General features: G+C 37.4%; 1 protein-coding gene across 3 annotated transcripts in view; it reads right to left on the reverse strand.

Moving 5' to 3' along the window:
- LOC150093698 (kielin/chordin-like protein) overlaps window positions 1-25,324 on the reverse strand; it is a 1,333,292-nt gene that overhangs the window by 754,543 nt on the left and 553,425 nt on the right. For all 3 annotated transcript variants that reach the window (XM_090412628.1, XM_090412627.1, XM_090412629.1), the window contains one exon: window positions 10,996-11,075. In XM_090412628.1, the coding sequence (XP_090268754.1) occupies window positions 10,996-11,075 (80 nt within the window). The remainder of the gene's footprint in view (window positions 1-10,995; window positions 11,076-25,324) is intronic.

The following is a 25,324-nucleotide window of genomic DNA, read 5'->3' on the forward strand; positions in this document are numbered from 1 at the left end:
GACTGATGCAGAGGACATAGTGGAATTATTCAATGAACACTTTATTGGAGTATTTCATCCTAGAGGAGTCAGTTTTAATGCTAGAGGGATAGGACTGGTTCAAGGTCTGGAGGTACAGGAGGAGAGTGTGTTTCAGATACTGAGTACTCTGGATGTCAGTAAAGCTGTGGGACCGGATGGTATTTCACCACGAGTTTTGAGAGAATGTGCTAGGGAATTGACAGTACCTTTAATGTGGCTTTTCAATGAAAGTCTGGCTTTGGCAAACGTGCCCAGGGAATGGAAGGAAGGTAAGATAGTGCCATTGCATAAGGGTGGTAACAGACTAGAAGTGTCTAATTATAGGCCAGTCTGTGTGTCATCAGTAGTTGTTAAGATCTTGGAGAAAGTAGTGAGGGACCGTATACAGCATTGGGCAGATGAGGGTAATGTTATCTGTGAGAATCAACATGGATTTGTGAAAGGACGCTCTTGTTTTAGCAATATGCTAGCCTTTTATAATAAAGTTAAAAGAACATTAGATGAGGGAAAGGCATATACTGCAATTTTCTTAGACTTGGCGAAGGCATTTGACAGGGTGCCACATGATAAGCTGATATTTAAGTTGCAGCACATGGGTCTGGATGTCAGATTGGTCAACTGGATTCAGGATTGGCTGTCTGATAGGTATCAGAGAGTTGTGTATGGTGGAGCAGTTTCCAGGAGGCAGAGGGTTACAAGTGGGGTCCCACAGGGCTCAGTACTAGGACCTATATTGTTTAACCTTTATATCAATGACATAGCCAGTGGATTGCAGGGGGATATTCAGTTGTTTGCAGATGATGCGAAGCTGGGAAGGATTATTAGTAATAGTGCAGATGTGGTAGCCCTGCAAGAGGATTTAAATAAGCTAGATAGATGGGCAAATGAATGGGGGTATCAGTTTATTGCAGCAAAATGTAAGGTCTTGAGGTTTGGGATACATCGATGGGATGCTGCATACTCTATGGGAGGAGTTATACTGGAGGAAGTAGGGGAGACAAAAGATCTGGGGTTGATGATTGATTGAAACCTGAAGTTTAGGGGACATATTGCAAAGGTGGTGAAGGTAACACAGAGGATTGCTGCTATTATGAGAAGGACACTGACCTGCAGAGATAAGAGGGTTATCATTCCGTTGTATAAGTCTCTGATCAGACCACACTTGGACTATTGTTCTCAGATTTGGTCCCCAGGATTTGAAGGGGATAAATTAACTGTGGAAAGGATACGAAGACGGATGACAAAGATGGTTTCAGGACTGTACAAGGATAGTTATGAGGATCGGCTGAGAGAATGTGGACTGCAGAGTTTGGTGGATAGAAGAAGAGAGGTGATATGATTGAGACTTTTAAACTGTTGAGAGGTGGTTACAGGGTTGATACTGGGGAGTTCTTTCGCTTGATTGATCAGCAGGAAGGAGTGATGACAAGAGGCCATCCCTGGAAGTTACGAAAGGAAACTGTGAGCAAGAGGGTAAGGAGTGGTTTCTTTGTGTGGAGGGTGGTTGAGCCATGGAATGCATTGCCTGATGGAGTGGTGGGAGCGAGAACGGTCAGTGAGTTTAAAGAATGGTATGATAGACTTTGTGTTTCTCATGGGGGGACCTCCCCTCGATGAGTCTTGACAGACTTTATGTCTTAGGAAGGACTTCCCTCGATGAGTCTTTTGACTCCTTGGAGGCCTGAATAATAATAATAATAATAATAATAATAATTATAATCATCTTGGTCATTTCCATATAGAAGTTACACAGTTCTAGTAACCCAAATTATGCATTCTAGGTAATTTTTGAATATGAAGGAAACAATATCAGACTGTATACACACAGTCAAGAGAATTAAGTAGGCTGGAGTTAGATGGATGAGTAGTATCATTAAGCAGGAGCTACATAAAATGAAAATGTTGTTTAGTTGTGATATATAAGGAAAAAGGTAATCAGCAAGCTCGGGAACAGTATAAGGGTCAGGCAAGAAAGAGAACCAGGAGATAAGGAAGGCAAAATCAGATTATGAGCAGAAATTAGATAAGCAGGCCACAGGCAATCATAAAAAAGTTCTTTCATTATGTGGCAAGTAAGAGGAAGAATGACTATGGACAGATAACTTTAACGAGAGCTGGTGGCAGTGAGGTCACTGCTATAACCAATGTGACAGGGGACTAATATGAGAACATTGGTTGATGAATTGGAGGGACTGCAATGAAAATTAAAATGTTTTACAATGAAAGAGAACTAGCAATATCTCTGACTAGGCTGTTTAATTTAATTAGCTCTGGCAAAGACTGAAAAAGATTGGCTGAGACTTTTTTCTCTTGTGTTTTTGAGGAGCTAACAAAGTAGAAAGAGGATAAAATAATTATTTTGCATAGAGGAGGCTCGAAGACTGCAGAAGCAAATTATAGACTAGTCAGTATCTCAGAAGCAGTGGTAAATGAAATGGAGGAGTTAGTCAAAAGAGAGCATTCAGGTATGGGGTAGATAAGAATATGATACTCTATGCATAGCATATACTTTAGAAGGGATACTCTAGGGGCATGGCTTTGTGAAGGGTTAGTTATGCCTTAGTAATTTACTAACTTTTCATAATAGTGTGACAGCAGAGTTGAATAAAGGGAATGGCAACATGATGATACTACTGGATTTTGCAAAGGCATTTGACATCTCTGTTATGCAAATTACAACAAATGGGGATGAATATGAATCTAGTGATATGGATAAGAGGATGACTGATGGACAGCTAAAAAATGTAGTATACAAAGGAGCAGTATTCATTTGGAAGCAGGTGACTAATGTGCTCCAAGGTTCAGTGCTAGGACCACTACTGTTTAAATTGTACAAAAACGATATAGGAAGTAAACTGAAGGAAAGTATTCAGTTGTTTTCTGATGATGTAAAATCAGATAGGGTAGGGCTGTCCAACCTTTGGTAATCCGCATTAAAAAAAAAGATTTACCTGAGGGCTGCATTATAATGTGTATCTAGTAATTCTGTAAGCAGCAGCGACACAACCTCGATAGCTGAACAAACGAACAACACTAATTGCATGCTCACGTTCCCCATGAATGGTCAGAACATGCGCGTTCGAACAAAACAGTATAAGAAAGCTTCTTTGACACATCTAATATTTGAAAAACACGTGGGTATATAGGGTATATAGTTACATTAGCCCTACCAGTCTTATTGTATGGAAGTGAAATCTGGACAATAAAACAAAAAGACAAACAAAGATTAATAACAGCAGAAATGATGTTTATAAGAAAAACTGCAAGGTATACTCTATTTGATCACAAAAGAAATGAAGAAATTATGAAAGAATTAAACCAAGAATCAGTAATAGAAAAGAATTAAAAAATATAAACATAAATGGATGGAACATGTTCAAAGAATAAAAATAGAAAGATTACTAAAACAAACCTTAAAGTAGAAGCCATTAGGAAAAAGAAAACCAGGATGTCCTCTTAAAAGATTCAACGATGACTTTTAAGTCCGGAACAGGCCACACTAGGTAAATCCTTAATTAATATGCATGATGATGATGATGTATATAGTGATGTAAACACACCAAATATAACAGCATTGCAATTATCCATTAGTGATAGAATTAAAATATCTAGTATGCATTCGATTCAAATTGTTATTTTATTTTTTTTGCTCATGAAAATCAAAACCCACAGGCGGGCCGCACAAAACCGCGGGGCATGTGGCCTACGGGCAGTGCTTTGGACAGCCCTGAGATAGGGTAATAGTTAATCAAGATGATGTAGAAAGAGACTGCAGCATGATTTCTATAGGCTGTCCTTATGAGCAGAAAATAATGGGTATCAGTTAAATGTGGAGAAATTAAAAGTTAAGCATTTTTGTGATAAACAGATGACAAACTGTGTACCATATTGATGGAACTGCACTTCAGGAAGTTGATGAAGCTGGGGATTTGGGAGCAGTAGTGGATAGATATTTGGTTTAGAGGGCATATTGTTAAGGTTGCCAAGGTAGCCTATGGAACTTGGTTACTGAAGAACACACTAATGAGCAGAGATAAGGAAGTTATCATTCCTCTTCATAAGCTCAATATGTCCACATCTAGTCACCTGGATTTCTTGGGAATGAGGAAGTAATGCAGAGAATCCAGAGGCAAGTGACCAATATGGAATACTTCCTGAGGACAGACTGAGAGTTTGTGGGTCTCAAAAGTTGATTGATAGGGAAAAAGAGGAGATATGATAGAAACATCTAAATTGCTTAAAGGATTTTATAGGACTGATGTAAGTGAGATGGTTCAGCTCTCGGCTAGAGGGGGGGGGGACAGAATAAGAGGGCATATCTAAAAGTTGAGTAATAGTGTAAGGAGTCAATTTCTCGCTTTAAGAATGGTGAAAGTGGAATGGGTTTCCAGATTCAGTTTTGAGTACTTTGTCTGTTAATGGGTTCAAGGAGAGGTATGATAGATATTGTGGGGATAGTGTGGGACTCCCAAGGTGATTGTTTGGACTTCATATGGGTGCCTGTACAATAATAATAATAATTCACAAGATAATGTGCTTTGTCATGCAGCAAGAATTATGGTGATGAAGGAAATAGAGTTCAAAAGTTAAACTGCTAACATAGACCTGAGTTTGTGGGTTTCAGAAGTTGGTTGATAGGAAAAAAAGAGGGGATATGATGGAAACATTTAAATTGCTTGAAGGATTTTATAGGACTGATATGGAGTATTATAACTCCAAGTGTGAAGTCAAAAGACTCATTCTGGAAGGTCTTCATAGTCACATAAAGATTATCAAACTTGATCACAGTTTCTTCACCCACCACATTCTCAAGCAATGTATTCCATTCACCACACTGTAACGTGATGCATTGCAACTAACTATACTCCCAGGTAAGATTTTATCAATTACTTTATTATTATATGATATGGGTGTCTCCATGGAGTCAGAAGACTCATCATGGGAGACCCACAGTAACCTTTAACATAATAGCGATCATATCTCACCATTTGCTGTTAGGGTACTCACAACTGATTCCGGCAATCCATTCCACTCTCTCTCTCAACACATAAGTAAAAAACCTTAGTATGCAAACCTTTACTAAATACACTCTTAAACAACTTCGAAAGTAACCTCTAACTCTCTCTCTCTTTCTCTATTCATCATGTATTAAAAAATTTCCTTTGTGTCGATCTTATAGACACCCTTTAATAACTTCACTAAGTTTCTAACATGTCTCTCTTTTCTGTCTATCAACAAAATTCGCAACCTTTCCCTTCAACTGATCCACAAAGAGAACATTCCACAAATCTGTCACCAGCTCAGTCACTTGGCTCTGAATCCTCTTCACCACCTCATGATTCCCAATAAATCCAGATGACCATATCTGTGCATAGTAATCAAGATGCAGGTGAAACATAGCCTTATAAAGAGGGATAACAACTTCCCTATCTTTACTTGTTAATGTGTTTTTCAACATCCAAATAATCTTCTGAGCTATTTTACCAACACTTTTGTAATATGCCATCTAAACTTCATCTCTCTGTCCATCATTAGATGCAAGTTACTAGCCTTATCAATTTCCTGCAATCTGGTACCATTAAATGTGATACATAGTATGTCACCTTTTCAACTTGAAGTGCATAAACTGACAAATTACAGCATTAAATTGATAATTGTTATCCTTTTCCCCACAACGAAAATGTATTTAAATCATCCTACAGGATATCTACATCACTTTATCTACATCACTTTATTCTTTGCCAGTTTTTGCGTCATCAGCAAACAACTCACCCCCCCCCCCCCACACACACCCCTTAAATCTTTTCCTATATCACTGATATACAAATTAAAGAGTAGTGGTTCTAGTACAGAACTCTGAGGCACTTCACTAGTCACCTTCATTTCTCCTAGATTCTGTTGTGCCATATACTATTCTCTGGTTGCCTGCCTGTCTGTTCACCCACCACTTATCTTCATGCTACTAGCTTCATATCAATTCTCATTTGCTCCAAATTTTGTAACAGTTTTCCATGCAGTATTCTGTCAAATGACTTTGTGAAATCAAGCAATATCATGGTGTAGTCATTTCCTGTATGTAAATTTTGCAGCCACTCTATTATTAAATGTGAATAAATTATTAAGATAGGACTTACACTTTTACAAAGCTATGCTACCTACCATAGAGAATTTTATTCTTATCCACCCATTGATGGATTTTACCTTTAACTTTTCCAGTATTTCAGCTACTACTCATGAGATGTTAATTGGTCTGTAATTTAATTCTGTCTTGAAGCCACCTTCATGTAATAGGACTATCTTATCTTCATTTCACTCCCTTGGAACCTTGCTAGTCCTGACTAAGACTGCATATTTGTATAGTAAATGAGTCAACATGCCATCCAGTCTCACCTTCCTACCATCAGTGTTGATTTAAGTTACTCTTCCATAATCATTCTTTCTCTTACTCACTGCACAGTTAAAAAAAAAAACTCTTTTGGATTTACTTGGGCATACTTAGTTACTTTTCATTCTTAATCTGATTTGGTCTGTCTTACTATACTAATCACGCTACTTGTCTGCACGTTGTACTAATCAGAATTCTGATCACAGTTTTCTTTATTTTCTGTCCAATAATTGCTTTTTTTCAGCTTCTGCTTTATATCTCTACTCATCCACTTAACATCCAATTGGTTTATTCTTCTGACTGTGGGTACGCAGTCTGATATACTCAGTGGTGAGCTATGGAAATTTTAACAAAGGGCTCGCATCATCGAGCAAAAAAAAAAAAAAAAAGCCTAACTTAGCCCTTATAATATTGTGATTTTGTAGACTTCTGACAGATATGATAATTCCTGTAGGATATCAATCATTAATGCTAGATCTTTTAAAAATTCCAAATTGAGAAGTCGGTTTAAAAAGCCCTTAGATTTATCGTTAGATGCAAAATGTTTGCATAAAGCTGGGTAATTTCTGCACAAAAGCAAGAGCAGTTCGTAAACTGCAAGCTGCCTATTGTGGTCTGAACACATGACGCCGATCTTTAAAATTTTGAAACCAAGGTCTTTTGCAATTATATTTAATTCTCGTTGATTTTTTGGTGATTGATGATAAAAAGCATATAATTTATCTATAAATATTTCAAAATTATCTATTTCATTAATGTTTTTTATCAAATCGTCTAATGCTAAGTGTAAACAATGAGCGCAATGGCAAATCACAAAGTTCGGAAATTTTTGTACAAGTTTCATTGCAACACCTTATTTATTTCCTAACATTATGCTAGCTCCATCAGAACAATATGCAATGAAATGATTCTTTATATAGTTATCAGAAAATCCATATGAATTTAAAGCAGCAATTGTAGTAGCATGTATACATTCCACGGTGGTATTTTCTAGTTCTACAAGATTATTAAACAAGATGAACAAGGGGCTCACAAATTTGAGAAAAATTTAACAAAGGGCTCGCGCAAGCCCCTTATAGCTCACCACTGGATATACTGATTCCCTCAAATAATTCCCGACCATTTCCCATCAGTGGTGCACTCAGGATTTAATCTTGGGGGGGGGGGGGGGTTGAGTAGACAATTTGAGAATACACATAATGCATCACATACGACCTATGACTGAGCATCTGCAATGATCGCCAATACATGATACCCATGATCTCCTCTGGCCCGGCTCGGGCAAATGAAGTAGTGCTTGGTCCACCCGACACTACTTTATTTGCCTTGTGTTCACAGCTGCCATGATTCCCGAGAGCTATAGGGTATTCCCACCTTATGTGACCACTAATTCATAAGTAGCATAGAAAAAGAAGACACGACACATAAATAAAAAAAATAATTTTAATTAGGAAATGATTTTTGGAAAATTTTCTAGTGGTTTTTTTCTTTTTCTTTGGGGGAGTGCCAGGGCCCCTTGTTCCCCCCCCCTCTGGATGCACCACTGTTTCCCATACACTACTGGCACCACTCCTCAGGCAATGTGAAGATATCTCTCTCAACAATAATATGGTCAATGAGATTTTTCTAATTTCTTGTGTCTTCTCTCCATGTGAATTTGTGCACATTTTGATGTTGAAACATGAAGGTGTTAGTAATGAAAAGTCCATATCCTGAAAAGAAATCCAGCAGATACTTAGCATTATTCTTATCTTTGTCCTTTTCTCCAAATTTTCACAAAACTTTTCTGATGCCTGGTGGGATTCATTTCCTAGTTTGCTGTTTAGATCTCTAACAAAGACCACTTTTCCTATTTCTTTGTGTCAGTCACCCCTTCATTAATGCAACAAAAAAAATTCCTCCACCTCTTTCTTAGTAGAACTTTGTGGGACCATTGGCACATATAAGACCCATTGCCCAATTCTTCAGATGTTTGCCCACATTACCTACTTGATATTGTCTGCCAATCAAAATGATCCTCATATTTGGTGCTGAATATAACATATTTGTTTAAAAGAATCTCACCTGTGTTTGTCTTATTTGTTTCATTAACACCAATTATGTCGATCTGACACTCAATCAGTTCGTCTGCTAGTTCCATTTCTTTACCGTTAATGCTTCTTAGGTTAATGGTGTTAGTCTTAAACTCTGTTGGTGTTGAGTTGGAGTTTGTTCCAATAGCTGACTTTACATAGTCTGCTTCTGATTTCCTGACAAAAACAGCATGGTCCTTGTTTAACCAGGCCACATGCCAATTGTATGCAGGTTTATTATGTTGTACTATCATTTTATTTTGTTTTAAATCAATAAGAATATAATTCAGTCAGCTAAATCACAAACTACCAGCCATTTTTTCAGTACCCAGGCAAATATATTTTAATGGAATGAATGCACCACAATAAGGATGGTTGGGCATCAGGTCAGAATCCTGATTGGTTCTCTGCATTCTTGAAAAGGCTACATGGAAGTCTCCTCCCATGTAGCCTTTTCTAGCTTGGACACTTAAACATAAAGGAGGGAATGTTTTATCAATAGGTGACAAATGCATTGGTTTTATTTATTTATTTTGTTTATTTGTTTTGGGCATCTTCATGGAGTCAAAGAATCATCATTGTGAGAGACCTGTACTAATCATTCATTTTAGAAATCATGGACTTTACAACTGTGTTATAAATAACTCTTTTAATTTCCCGCAGTTTTGACCTTCATATTAAGATCATCATCTGGAGTATATACAAATATACAAGGACAAGCTGAGTTACATTTCACACAGTAAGCTAAAGAAACAATGATTTGATCACTGTCTACTGACATGACCTCTAGTGGAAAAAATATATATATAAATTAATTAATTATTTAGAAACTACATCAAGGCTAAATCTTATAGTCTTCTTTCAGTAACAATGATGTCCTATTTTTAACATTACAATTGTTATTTTAGATTTAGGATTATCTACAGTCCTGTTTATAGTTAACTCTTAGAGAAAAAGGTTCCGTGGGTAGAATATGTGCCTTCCATATGCTTGGGATTTTTAGATCATCATTATTGTTCAGATTGGGGTGGTTGATAAGAATCTCACAGGCTTCCTTAAATTTGCATTCATACCATGTTTTGGTGTGATGTAAACAACTGGTGCGTTCCAGTCAATTCTATGTAAAGTGTTCAGGGCATGATCAGAAAGGCCAGCTTCACCATAGTTATATTTAATGTGTTGTTTATGTTCCATTTTTTTTTTCCACTAGAGGTTATGCCAGTAGAATAAACGGTGATCAAATCATTGTTTCTTTAGCTTACTATGTGAAATGTAACTCAGCTTGTCCATGTATGTTTGTATATACTCCAGATGATGACCTTAATATGAAGGTCGAAACGTCAGGAAATTAAAACAGTTATTTATAACACGGTTGTAAAGTCCATAATTTGTAAAATGAATGCTGATCACCATGCAACACTAAAAGAAAGGATTCTGTACTAACCATTATTTTTATGATGCTTTCATACTTCTCCTTGAAGTCATTCACAACAAATCCCTCACACCCACCTCTGACATGTTATTTAATCCATTTACTACCCTCCAAGCAGAAATCTCCCATCCTCTTGATAGCTACATTAACTCACTTATAAGAATAAGGAAGTTATTCTCCCACTTTACAAGGCTTTAATAAGACTACATTCTTGATTATTGTGCTTAGATATTGTCACCTGGGTTCAGCAAAAAGGAGACAATTGTAAAGATAATGCAGAAGGTAAGCCAAATGATAGCTAGCCTATGAGGTTAGAATGAGAGGATCTAGCCTTAAAGTGTAAATAAGGGATGAAAAAAGGAAACAAAAACATACAAGACGTGTGATACTGCAGTAAAGATACAAATGAGATTTTATAGTTCACAGCAGCTAGCAAGTGAACTCATTATTGTTCCTGGAAGCAGAGTAGACGCATGGTTATAAAACATGTGAGCTCCAGATTCTTCTCATGGCATGGCATGGCATGCTGTGTGTGTGTGTGTGTGGAATAAGCTGCTGTTGGATGTCGTGAAAGCAACTTCAGTGAATGTTTTCAAAGAAATAGGCATTCAGGTATTATGTGATCTGGAAGAGGTCCTCCCTCAATAATTCCTTGACTCACTGGAGGAGCCTCCATAATAATAATGATAATAATTAACAAAAGAATAAGTACTGATCATGCTACCCTTAAAATAATAGCCTCTTAAGCTTTGTGTTGTTTTTGAACTTAGTGATGATTGTAAGGCTTGTTAATTATAGTATTTTTGTTAGCTCCATCTGATGGTAGCATTAACACAAATGATGAAAAATCACCAGCAATACTATAGGTAATAATAAAATATGTTTATCCTGCCTGAAGATTAATCATCTCAAAAAGCATATTACAGGTCTTGGGTTGATTTTTTGGAGTATTTCTTATTATACTGAGTGAAAACCATAATGTAATGATCGTATACTGTATTCAAAATTAATTATACAATATTTAAATCATATAGATTAAAATAGGATTGCAGATTCATATAATATAATAAGAAAGACAATCTTACTTTACACATGCAAGTTTCACATTCATTTTCTTCCCATGTATCACCTTCTCTATGTACAGTTCCATTAAGATCTCTACAGTCTGAGATATTAAATATTTCTAAATATAGTGTATATCACATGAATAAAAACAAAAGCATGCAACTTTAACACTATTCTGATATTTAATAATGTTTACATAATCATTATACATTGTTTTTAATCATTTTGTTTAGCTTTTAAGTATATACACTGCTTGGAAATAAGACAACAGAAAGCATAATGTGAGTAATAAACAGCCATGGTGCCCACCTGAATAAGATGTAGGACCTCCTTTCACTGCAATGACTGCAGCAATCCTATGGGGCATATTTTCCATAACCATACGATGACCTTAATATGTGCATATATAATGAGGCCTGGACTGTTGTGGAATCGACATCCCTTGGCCTTACACAACACTCCAGTTCATCCCACAGGTGTTCAATAGGTTGAGATCAGGGCTCTATGGAGGCAAGTTAAGTGCGGTAACATTCATGTCCACAAACCATGCAGTTACAGCAGAAGCTTTATAACATGGTATTATCTTGCTGAAAGAGACAATGGTCAGTTACATAGAAATGCCATAAAGTAGGGGCCATTACATTGTCCAAATTGTTCAGATATCTCTGAGTTTAATGTTCATGGTACCACAGAGGTCTGAGGCCAAATCAGGAAACATAGTACCATATCATCACACTGCCATGTCCAAATTTCATAGTTGGGGTTATGCACTCTAGTAAGAGACATTCACCAGGCATCTGCCACACCCACACTGATTCCTGTCCATCTGCTCGGAATAGGATGTGGCATTATTTGTTGCTTCAAAATACAGCTCTCCAAGCTTCCACATCCCACTGTGCATGTTCTTTGCACTGAAGATGGCACTGTGTTGGTTCAGGTAATGTGGGACTTGCATATTTCAGTTCTATCATGGAAACCCATGTGTGAGCCTCAGCAGTTCTGAATGTTTTTGTGCAAATTCATGTTCCATTCAATGCCCAGAACTCCGCATTCAATTCAAGGTGTCAGAATGAATGGTGGTTTTTACATATTATCCTTCATAGCACCCTATTGTCATGTTCAGTGAGTGGGGAAGGTCATCCACTGCAGGCAGCATTTGCAGTTGACTCCCTGTACTTCAATCTCAGTATGGTATCACTGATTGTTGACCCGTGATGGTTTAATTTGTCAACAATTTGTTGAACAGATAGGCTTGCAACATGGAATCCTATTACAACATCTCTCAATCCCTGTCAGTCCCCTTCTCTCGGCCATTTCCCCTGGACATAGTTGCACAGACATGGAAATATCATATTCCTCCAAGTTATACCAGCTACAAACACATGATTCATTACATGGCGGGATGCCCCTTGCCCATGAAGGGGGGGGGTGCACATTGACTTCTTTTGAAGCAGTGTATGTGAGAATAGTGTTTAAAACTAAATTATTAATAACTTCAAATATTTTATCAGCATATCAAATTAAATTTTTAAAGTATAAAGCTGGTTATTGTTTTAATTAGACTGTACATTCTTGTATTTTATAGTAAACTCAAGAACATAGATTCTAATTTATACCAAGCACTTGATAAACATCACACCATATCACATTCTTGAGGATTAGCAAGCAGTCATATTCTTGATTTGTCAAAATGTTAAGTGGTCTGTATGAAGTCTGTACATCAATATAAAGATAAAAATTTTCTATTAATCTTCTCCAGACAATTTTTTTTTATTTAATTTATGAAACATATCTTTTCAGATAGCAAATAATCTAGCAATAATAGCACAAATCATATCAGTATAAATATCACTTGTTAAAATTGATTTCAACTACAATTTATTTCTGTTTTCATATTCAAATCAACAAGGCATGGCAAGAGACAGTTTTTGATCATTAGAATTAAGAAAGGAAGCTTTTCTGAAATTTTAGACTAGTTTTTAAAGGTATAAATTTAAAAACTGATTTCAGAATAATACTCTTGATAGTTATGTATGCATCAAACATAAAACTAGACTGCTTTATATTAATTGATTAAGTATAATAATAATAATATTAACATATTAAAACAAACCATTTTTCTTGATTCACATTTAGCAAAAACTGCAAGCATACTTCTTCAGAATAATCTCAGAAGGTTTTTATTAGCCTTCCAGAATAGTAGTCTCAAAACAGTTTAATGACTCATGTTTATATGTGAATATATACAAGATGAACATGAAAAGATTATTATTATTATTATTATCCAGGCCTCCATGGAGTCGAAAGACTCATCGTGGGAGGTTGTTTTTAGGAAACACAAAGTTTATCATACTACTCCTTGAACTCATTGACCGTTCCCGCTCCAACCACTCCCTCAGGCAATGCATTCCAAGGTTCAACCAATCTCCATGCAGATTTCCCCCAAAAAATCTTTGGCCATTTTTTCCCCTAGGAAGTTCCCAATAAAATAAAGACTGGGTATTTTAGAAGTTTTGGCAAGCAGAAATGATGAATAGCATGTTGGCTAAGCAATTTGAGAAAAAAAAGAAGTGTAGTTTGTGAATGGGATGAATGAAACTATATAAAAATGGAATGTGTTTGAATAGATTTAGTGTAGGTTATCTGAAGAGCTGTTGCTGGAAGATAGTGTAATAAGAATTAAGAGTGTGAGATAGGAGAAAATAACAGATTGAAAAAAAAAGTGCAGTTTGAGAACAAGTGGGAGGACTAAGAGATAAAAATGAGGGAATACAGAAATAAGAGAGCTGCAAGTGGACAGTGAGATACGACATAAGGAGAATGGATGCTATAAGCAACAATGAATGTATGTGTGAAGATGAAGAGGCTGGACTGAGATGCTTGCAAGTAGTTACATGGGATGAATTTGTAGCATTAATTGGGTTGATTTGCCTAAATATAATTGGTGTACAAACATTGTGGATGAGAATGATATTCTGGCGGGAATAGAGATGGAGGGATATGAGAATAGGATGTTCAAGAAAAGGTGAAGAGTGCCATTGATGATAGCAGACCAGAGGAACTGTGCTGGCACAAAGTAGAAATATAGAGCAGAAATAGTGACAGTGGCTTAAGAAATTAAAGTGTGGGATTGCATAGAAAGGATAAGATATTTAGTGGGTTACATTGATATAACATTGATATAACCCAGGAAATGTACAATCAATTAGCCTAGCAAACAAGAGAAAGATAATCATGAATGAAATTTTAAATTTAATTATGGTAATATGAGTTAGAACAAAGAGATGACATGAAGAAAATGAATCTCTCAAGTTTTCATCAAAGAATGCTACTTCAAAGAGAAAAGGTTTTCTATATATATATATATATATATATATATATATATATATATATATATATTTCTCTCATTAAATGCTAGAGGATGTGCCACAACTGCAAAACAGGCTCATTCTGTAGCATATCCTTGTCCACCAGCCAGAAATAGTTATGTTGCAGGAAACTAATCTCCATTCAACAAGCAAAGCTTCAAATCAGCACCAGAAGAAATGGCCATATACCATGCACCACTGCCCTGTCATTGAACATCATGAATCGGGAGTCAGTATTGGAATCCACAAAAAAACACCTTAAAATTTTTAGAACTCAGACAGGAAAGAAAATACATATAATTAATGTATACAAACCACAAAATGAACAGCTTGCAATGAAGGTACTAGAGTTTGTTCAAAACCACCTCAGCAAAGTCAATGAGGACCATTTCATACTGGCAGGGGATTTCAATTGTACTCTGGATTCTGCAATGGAAAGACATTAATACCAGGAACATTGACGCTCACTAGCTCAGCTTCTCCAGGATGTAAAAAATGACTATGAGCTGAATAATATCTTCAGACACCCACATGAAAAAGTGTTCTTCTGGAGGAGCAAAGGTGGTCCTACCAGATCCCTATACCAGGCATGGCTCAAATACTATGCATCCATGCACACAATACCCTTCGTAAAGAGTGTCACATACCATCCATCTCATGCATCAGACCATAATTCCATCCATAATTGCATTTGCATTCCTGACACACACAATGGACACAAAAGAGGAGCATATTGGATTTTTAATAACAGCCTACTACAGGACACAGAATATCTCAAAACCTCCCAAAAATATATCACAACTCTCATCAGAGACATGCCTACTTCCCAACCAATTTCTGATTGGTGGTCATTCTTTAAGCCTAAAGTCAGGTATTTACTCAAAAGTATAGTCACCAGAGGAAATTGAACATTCAGTCTTAAATAATCTGCAACAACAACAACAGCAGCAATTACATCATGCAGACAATGAGGAATACCAGTCCCTAGAAGCCATCATATGCTCACATCTAGAGCACTCTGCAAGAGGAGCCGCAAGCACATTAACTTTGCACATGCACCCAGAAAGTATTTCTTTTCATTGGAAAAAAACCAACAAGAGTGTACCACTATTTCTGTGTATTTTCACTATTACCAATATCACAAGATAGTGGAAGCATCATAGAAGATCATGATGAAATCCTCTTATATTCTTTGCAGTATTATAAAAACCTATACCAAGCAAAGCCAACATCCATGGATGCCACTGATGTAATTCTTTCTGATGTGAAAAGACTCTTACCAGTAATGTGGCATAAGACAGAATTCCCCATCAAGCTACATGATTTGACAACCGCCTGCACCCCTTTACTAAAAGATAAATCTCCTGGCATAGACAGGCTCACCATTGAATATTACCAGTCCTTCTGGGAAAAACTTGGACCTATCCTCTACAGAATATGGCTTCCCACCCAGTATGATAACATCTGTTATTAAGCTTAACCCAAAGAAAGGAGATGCTACAAAATTAGGAAACTGGCGACCCATCTTCATCATAAACACCGACTGTAAAATAATATTGAAAGCCATTGTCAACAAACTTAAGCCTGTGTTGAACAAAATAATAGATAGCCATGAGAGCCATTCTATACCTGGATGAGCTATTCACAAAAACCTACACTTCATATGGGATCTGATAAGCATAGCTAATAACAACAGTGAAGCAATGGGTCTTGGAATACTAGACCAAGAAAAAGCTTTTGATTGAATTGAACATCACTACCTATTCAACTGGTTGAAAGCCTTCAGGTTTGGCTCAGGCATCATTTAATCCATTATGATGTTATATGTTAAAGCACACTTTTGAATGAAACTCACCATATCTGTACCATACAGTAGAGATATTAAATAAGACTATCCACTTTCCAGTCCTCTTTACACAATTAGAGCACTTTTTGCATAGAGTAAGTATGCTGCTTAAGGCATCCCATCCTAAACTTTCTTAATAAGCCATAACCCTTACAGCATATGCTGGTGATGTTACAGTTATAGCTCACAGGAGCCAAACTAAATGCACATAAAACCATAGAACTGTGGTGTGGCAAATGGAAAAACCAAACTGATTCCCTAATGTTTGGTCACTGGTCCTCAGAGGGAAACAAATACTTGGGAATTTACCTAGGAAACATGCTCTCTTATATGGATAAGAATTGAGATACACTCATTAAATGTCTCAAGAAAGTACTAGTAAAGTGAGCAGCAATACAAGCCTCTGCCTCCACAAGAGGGAGAGCATACACTAAAAAGTCTTATGTTACCAGTGCAATTTATCAAACAAATACAGTCAATCACCTATTGACTCATATGGAACCAAACAAAGTGGCTTTCCTTCTCCAAGCTAAGACTGTACTTCTATTAAAGGAGGAGGGCTAAACTTTACTGCCATTGACCACAGGAAAACAATGTTCCATAGTTGCTTTTTCTTTACTACCCTACAACAGGAAATGACATGGAAATGCACCACCGAATATATTTTCAGTTCTGCCACTAGAGGTCTCTCTTTATTCACAACCTTAAAAATGACACAAGTGTGCATATGCCAGTCAGCGTAAGAAATTTCTACAAAGATGCCCTTTGAAGATGGAAGAGTTAAACCTCCAGCACACAGTGAAGACAGCATCCCTTCCTGAAATCCTCATGGAACATATCTTCCACAATGTGATGGTAAGGAACCCATCACTCAGAGAGGAATTTTCTTTCCTCCATGGAGCTGGCAAGGCATGAGGGTCTTGGGTGATAATCTTTCTCCAAGCCTTACCTAGCGCACTCCCAAATCACTCGCAAACTTGGAATATGGGAAAGAGGTCGAGCAGATATACACTGCAAAATCTGCTTTTCAAGCTGCTATGCCTGATAGAATAATGGAAGAGGGGCTAAGTCCTCCTGACACAGACGATCCAGTTCCTTTTTGATAAAAACCAATAGTGCAGTGAAAGACTTATACCCTGCAATATAAACAAAATCTACACCACACTCTAATACAACAGTCCAACCAAAGCATTTCAATGAAAAATCCTGCATCATCCCACCAAACATTATTTCATTGACACCTACAATATCACACAAGAGCCACCAAACTCGTCTAGATATTCAGTGGAGAATGTGGCAAAATGCATTACCAATCCAACTATATTATGGAAATTCAACCCAGATATTTCAGATAACCGTCTGTTCTGCTACCGAGCAGGATCTACTTAGAATGCCCCATCAATACTCAATTAATCCATTCATCTAGGGGAAACAGCAGCCTTAACCTGCAGTTGTCTCTTACAGAAAAGGAATATCTCAATCTTGTCCATGGAGAGTCAAAAAACCATTTGATCTGCAACTACCTATTCATCACTGCTAAAACAGTAATATACAGCTTCTACATTTTGACACACAAGACCAGACAACACAACAGTTTCACAGAGAGAAGCGGCTGATCACATACTTGTAGTCTTCAAACAAAAGGTGAGAATTTGTATCCTACATAAGCATCATCACCACAGGCAGATTAACACCCCAGACTTTTCCACCAAGACTGGAATCCATGGAATTAACTCCTGGCTGAGAAGGGCAACTGTATCGCAGTTTTCCAACCTAGAAGTGATATCATAGTCTCCTCCTCCCACACCAAAGAAAGGGAGAAGAAATAGGTTTTTGTGCTTAACATGAATGAAGATCATCTGTTACTTTCATGTAAATATGTAATATTGTCTTATGGTAACTGTTATTTTCTTGTAAGTTGTAGTATCATCTTATAATAACTGTCATTGGTATGAAAAGTGTAATAACATCTTGTAACAACTGCTATTCTTATGTTATTCATCTCAACTATCAATGTAACCTCTCTACCTGACTGTAGAGAACCAAAACCGGTTAATCCATGGAATCAGACACTCATTGTGGGAGGTACATACTATCACACACAATGCTCATCTGACAGTGTCTTAAATTGATTCAATGTGTCTGCATTCACAACACACTCAGGCAATGCATTCTCTCCCATTGTATGAAAAATCTCCTCTATGTCAACCTGATAACAACCCCTGAATAGCTTATATGTCTCAATCATATCCCCCCTCCCTCCCTTCTCCTATTCACAAGGCTTTGAAATTTACATTTTCTCAATCTGTCCTCTTACTCCACATTCCAAAGATAACTGAACACCTTTGTGAATCTCCTCTGAACCCTTTCTAACATATGTTCATTCCCATGAAAACCCAGTGACCAAATCTGTGCAATAATCCATATCAGGCCTAATCAAAGCATTATACAATGGCATTATATCAGGGTTCTCCGTATCATTGCCATTATTTACTCATTCATATTCATTTACATGTCTAGCATTCAAGTAGATTGGAGGAAATTATCTAGGAGTGAAGTAATGTAAGGGTTGAGATGTTACTTTCAACCCCCCCCCCTAAACACACATACACAGAGAAAATATCTAATCTCTATGGTGCTGGGTACCACTAGTTACTGGATATGTTACTGGTTGAATGTAATTAATAATATGAATGATGATAATAAAATAATAGTTGTTCCATACACTCCATACGAGTAGTCTGACAAAATTTTCAATATGACATTCTTTAAATCCTTTCATGCAAGCATGTAATTATAACTGTCTATGAATTATGCCTAATAAAAACAAAAGACAAAGTTTTAATTTCTTAAAGGAAATCACAACAAAATAAAATTTACATAAAACAAAATGTGTTTATCATTACTGATTTATTTAAATTGTGAACATTGCATGGATTTAGGCATATTTAGAGTATACTTTTTTCAAGACAACATTAGACCTCCAATAAATGATTTGTGAATGTTTAGGGAGGATAGAAGGAGGGTGTGTGCAAAGTGCGACCTGAATGAGGAATTGATGAATGCAAATATGAAATTGATGACAGAAAGTGTTAGTAGCCTGAATGTCGTGGAGGAAAATGAGTGTACGTTTGAAAGAGTAGGATGGTGTGAGAGAGAGGCAAAAGAATGTTAAAAAAATCAGTAAAAAAGAAAATGAATAATATAAAATCCATAATGGATGTTAAAAAGGACGAAAGTGAGGTGAGAGTGGCGAAAAGAAATGAAATTGAGAGAATGAATGAAATTGGAACTGCGTAATGCACGAATCGAAAGTGGAAAAAATCGAAAGAATGAATGATAGTGAAAGTTGGATGCATATTAGACCGAAAGTACAGAAGCACAGAAGGTTGAATGAGAGTGAAAGTGAGAAGAGGAGGTCGAGAGTTAGAAAATCAGGAAGACTGAAGAATAGAGAGAATTTGATGTGAGATTCGGAAGTTGAATTGAATTGGATGAAGAAAGAGATGAAATGGATGCAGAATGAAATTAAGAAAATTCAGGTAAAAAATATTAAAACAAATCATGACGGCAAGAAAGAGTTAACGAAAGATGAGTGAGTGGTGTTGTATGGCGACTCCATTATTAAAGGTGTGCTGGATGATAAGATGCATAAGGTATGTTTTCCAGGTGGAAAATAAGTAGAGTGATTGAGGCATTGAATATTAGAAGGGACGAGCAAAGGAGTTAATGGTTTTAATCTGTATGAATGATTTGATAGAGGACAAAGAGAGCGTCAGAATGGATATCAGGAGGCTGCTTAGAAGGATAAAAGAGAATAGTGTGACAGGAAGGGTGGTCAGCGTGTTGCCTAGGTATGACTGTGGTAGGATAAGGCGGAGAGCAAGGATTATGAATGATATGCTGGCTGAAATGCGTGAGAAGATGGAAGTGCAGTTTGTTAATGTGTGGAATGAGTTTGAAGGAAGAAGTGAACTGTATGGGAGCGATGGACTGCATTTGAGGTAGATCATGCCTCAGTAACTTGCTCAGGTTCTATAATACAGTGACAGCTGAACTGGATGAGGGTAATGGGTTTACAGTGATACTGCTGGACCTGGCTAAGGCCTTTGTCAGGATACCACATGGAAATCTAATCCGTAAACTGCAACATAAGGGAACGGATGTAGGGTCCAAGAACAGAACCCTGCAGCACACCACTAGTCACAGGCCGTCTTTTGGACTCTACTCCTGAGTAAACTACTCTCTGGTATCTCTCCATCAACCACCCTCCTATCCATCTCACCAGCCCTATATCCATTCCCTTATGTTGCAGTTTACGGATTAGACTTCCATGTGGTATCCTGACAAAGGCCTTAGCCAGGTCCAGCAGTATCACTGTAAACCCATTACCCTCATCCAGTTCAGCTGTCACTGTATTATAGAACCTGAGCAAGTTACTGAGGCATGATCAACCCTTCACAAAACCATGCTATCCCCCATACAGTATCTCATTTTCATCAATCCATTCCTGTATTTTACCCTTGACCACTTTCTCCAAGACCTTGACAACGACTCCCGCACGTTGTCAAGGTCTTATATCAGCACGGGTCTTATGTGAAGTGGCTAAAGAATTGTCAGTGCCCTTGACCTTATCGTTTAATCTGAGTCTCGAGTCTGGTTTAGTCCTGAAGGGGTGGAAAGAGGGGGAAAATAGTTCCACTGCATAAAGGAGGATCCAAGAATACTGTTGCAAATTACCGACCAATCAGCATATCAGGAGTCGTTGTCAAGGTCTTGGAGAAAGTGGTCAAGGGTAAAATACAGGAATGGATTGATGAAAATGAGATACTGTATGGGGGATAGCATGGTTTTGTGAAGGGTAGATCATGCCACAGTAACTTGCTCAGGTTCTATAATACAGTGACAGCTGAACTGGATGAGGGTAATGGGTTTACAGTGATACTGCTGGACCTGGCTAAGGCCTTTGTCAGGATACCACATGGAAGTCTAATCCGTAAACTGCAATAAGGGAATGGATATAGGGTTGGTGAGATGGATAGGAGGGTGGTTGATGGAGAGATACCAGAGAGTAGTTTACTCAGGAGTAGAGTCCAAAAGACGGCCTGTGACTAGTGGTGTGCTGCAGGGTTCTGTTCTTGGACCCTATATCCATTCCCTTATGTTGTAGTTTACGGATTAGACTTCCATGTGGTATCCTGACAAAGGCCTTAGCCAGGTCCAGAAGTATCACTGTAAACCCATTACCCTCATCCAGTTCAGCTGTCACTGTATTATAGAACCTGAGCAAGTTACTGTGGCATGATCTACCCTTCACAAAACCATGCTATCCACCATACAGTATCTCATTTTCATCAATCCCTTCCTGTATTTTACCCTTGACCACTTTCTCCAAGACCTTGACAACGACTCCTGATATGCTGATTGATCGGTAATTTGCAACAGTATTCTTGGATTCTCCTTTATGCAGTGGAACTATTTTCCCCCTCTTTCCACCCCTTCAGGACTAAACCAGACCTGAGACTCAGATTAAACGATAAGGTCAAGGGCACTGACAATTCTTTAGCCACTTCACATAAGACCCGTGCTGATATACCAGCCAATCCCACAGATGTATTCACATTAAGGTTCTGTAATAGACTATTCACCTCCACTCCATTCACCACAATTCCCATATATACTAATGGTTCCTTCATTCCTTCAATGTCACCACCTGGATGATATACTCTTGCAAAGTGCTCACTCAGTAATTCCACTATATTGACTGATTCAGTGACCTCCCTAACATCGGCGTTCCTTAAAATCATTCTGCCGTGTACAGTTTTTCTTTTACTAGCAGCATATTGAATGAACTGTTTGGGATTCTCTTTAGCTTGCATGGCTAATTTCCTTTCATAATCCGTTTTTGCCTTTCTCACCACACTTGTGCTTTATACTGTTCATGAGCCTGCAGGTCACCTTTCTCCTTAAATTCCTTCCACAGTTGTTTCTTTTTTTGCAACTCAAGTTTAATGGTGTTATTCGTCCATTTAACCCCTACTTGATTTACTATTCAGACTCTAGGTATACAGTCTGCCATAACCTCCTGCAAATGCTCCTTGACCACTTCCCATGCCCTATCAACATCCAGCCCTTGCAGTTTTACATGCCATGGCCGAACCAAGCAGTCCCCTAAGCTTGTCACACTTGCAGCACGGTAATTCCACATGTACCCTGTCTTAATCGAAAATTTCAAACATTTAGCCACCTCCCAGGGCAAGACCCTATGATCACTCTCACCAATAGGTGGCAACATGGTCATATTCATTACAGTCAAATTCTCAGATGCTATTACTAGGTCAAGCATCCTCGTACTCCTAGTATTTTCCATTACATGCTGTCTCAGATAGTTATCCCTCAGTAACTGAATAAAATCCAGTTCCATCCTCACATGTGTCCTCTCCTCCTTCAAATCAATGTTACTATAGTTGAAATCCTCCATAATAATTACCCTCCTTCAACTCAATTTCATTAATTTGCCTATGCATACTATCTCCACCATCTATTCCATCACCTGGTCTATAGCAGCACCCAACTGTACATTTTGTTCCATTAGTCTCAATCTCAACCAAATAGCCTCAAATGAGCTCCTTTCATTATCCTGCAATACAACTTCAATTCTCCTTGGTTGCAGTTCATCAGCTATCATTAAGAACACTCCTCCCCCCCACCATTTTATTCTCTCTGTCCCTCCTGAACACACTATACCCTACACATTCTATCCCACTAACTATATCATCATCTTCTGTCAGCCATGTTTCACTAATGCCAATAACCTGTGGCCAGGAAGAGCCAATCAAGGCCAAAAATTCTTCCTTCTTGTTCCTAATACTCCTGGTATTAGTATACATAAAATGCAGAGGTCCATTTGTCCCACCCCCTATCTTGATGCATTATACTAACTATCCCATTCTGATTTCTTGTCCTTTGTACTGGCTCGGGCACATTATAAACGTTCTTACACTCAACTGCCTCACTGATGTCTGCATATCTACTTCCTCCCCTCCTTAATAGTTCTAGTTTCCCTGATTTTGCACATCCACACTCACTTCACTCAGCAACACTTTTTCCAGTCTTCGCACATCAAATCCATTCAAATGTAAGCCATCCACCTTGTACAAATCCTTTTGCTCATCAAACTCACTCCACACATCCACAAACTCCACACCACACCATCTGCATAACCTGCACAAAAAGTCATTTGCGATTATGGCCCTCCTCCTAAACTCTTCTCTGTCATACTGAAGCAACAGACTCACTATCCTAACTCTGTCACTCTTGTCTTTCGCAACCTCTAATAATTCCTTCACATCCTCTCTCATATCAAATTTATCTCCTTTCAAATCATTCATTCACGAGTTACGTTCCGAAATCGTTATTTTTTTTTTTAATTATATAAACAACGACATATCCAATAAAAATATTTTTATTTAATTCAGGTAATTCATGTAAGTTAAGGAAACATATAAACTATGAACAAAATACATAGTATAAACTTATAAAATATAACAAATTGTATGTCAACTTCATTGCCCATAATGCATAAGTGTTTTAGGCAAAATAAAATAAAGTGCATATTTTAATCGTCATCATAGTCTTCAAAATGAACATTTTGTAGATGTTCTTTATTTCCAAGTGGCCAGACGTCGTCATCACTTGAAATCTCTTGGACATCATTTGTCCAAGAGATTTGTCCATGCAATTCTCATTGCATACTTCGGCTAGTTTAGTTATCAAGAAGTCAGTAATAAGACCTTGCTTACCACTATGCTGCAATTTTTTATTAAGTTCATAATATTGAGCTAAACAAATATCCAATTGTCTTATGAATTTTCTGGAGCGCTCCATTGAGGGATCATTATCCATAAAACAATTTCCAAACTTTCTTGCCAAGTCCAATTCTTCTGCTAATTTCTTTAAACTGAATTCTTTAACGGATTCATCACAGTTAGAATCTTCAGCAGAACTTTCCCCACCATTTGGTTCGACATCATCTATTAACTGTACCAGTTTCTCCTCATTTAAAATCTATTTACCCATCAATTATTTCACTAATTTCATTTTCAACCATATTGCAAAAGCCCTCTAAGTGGCCATTACTATAAAAATAAAATTTTTACTTAAAAAGGCATTACATATTGTATGTAACTCACCAGAAAATAAAGTGCTCAGTTGAGATTAACACACTTATGATTTTTATTGTGCATTCCTGGCAGAAAGCAAAGACAATTTTCAACAATGAACATTTTATATGGTAAACAATTGATGTACATACGTGCTAAAGGGTATTTCCCCTTATATAAATTCGATACTTATAACTACATGACCAATATAGACAGATGCAAATTTAATAAAGATAAAATTTGATTCTTAAGTCGCGGGGTGAAAAATATATGAAAAGATAAAGGGTTTTGTAGACCGTGTTTTTATCGAAAATTGCATTATATAAGTACCATGTTATACGAGTGCTACCCGTATATGTTTATATGGGTAGCCCTCATGTCCTTCCAAGTGGAATAACTGATCATCCTGGCCAAAGGTTATTGGCATTTAGTGAGATATGGCTAATAAAGGATGATATAGTTAGTGGGATACAATATGAAGGATATAGTGTGTTCAGGAAGGATGGAGAGAAAAGAATGGGGGGGGGGCATCATCGATGATAGTGGATGAACTGCAACCAAAGAGAGTAGAAGTTCAACAGCAGGCCAGTGAAAACAGCACATCTGAGGCTATCTGGTGTGAGATAGAGGCCAGCAGAACAAAATATGCAGTTGGATGCTGCTATAGATCAGGGGATGGAAAAGATGATGGAAATAACATGCATCAGCAAATAGACTCAATGAGTAAAGGACAGGTAATTATTATGGAGGATTTCAACTATGAGAATATAGATTGGAAGAAGGAGAGGACACACGGGAGGAAGGAAATGGAATTTATGCGGTTACTAAGGGAAAATTACCTGAGACAGCGTGTGATGGAATATACTAGGTGTTCGAGAGTGCTCAATCTAGTAATTGCATCTGAGAATTTTTAAATAATGAATACTTGACCTCGGAAGTGGCTAAATGTGTGGAATTTTCAGTGATGATGGGG

Source organism: Typopeltis vanoorti, chromosome 23 (assembly GCF_054136105.1).
Source record: "Typopeltis vanoorti isolate ZY-2024b chromosome 23, IOZ_Tvanoo_1.0, whole genome shotgun sequence".
Taxonomy (NCBI): Eukaryota; Metazoa; Arthropoda; class Arachnida; order Uropygi; family Thelyphonidae; genus Typopeltis; species Typopeltis vanoorti.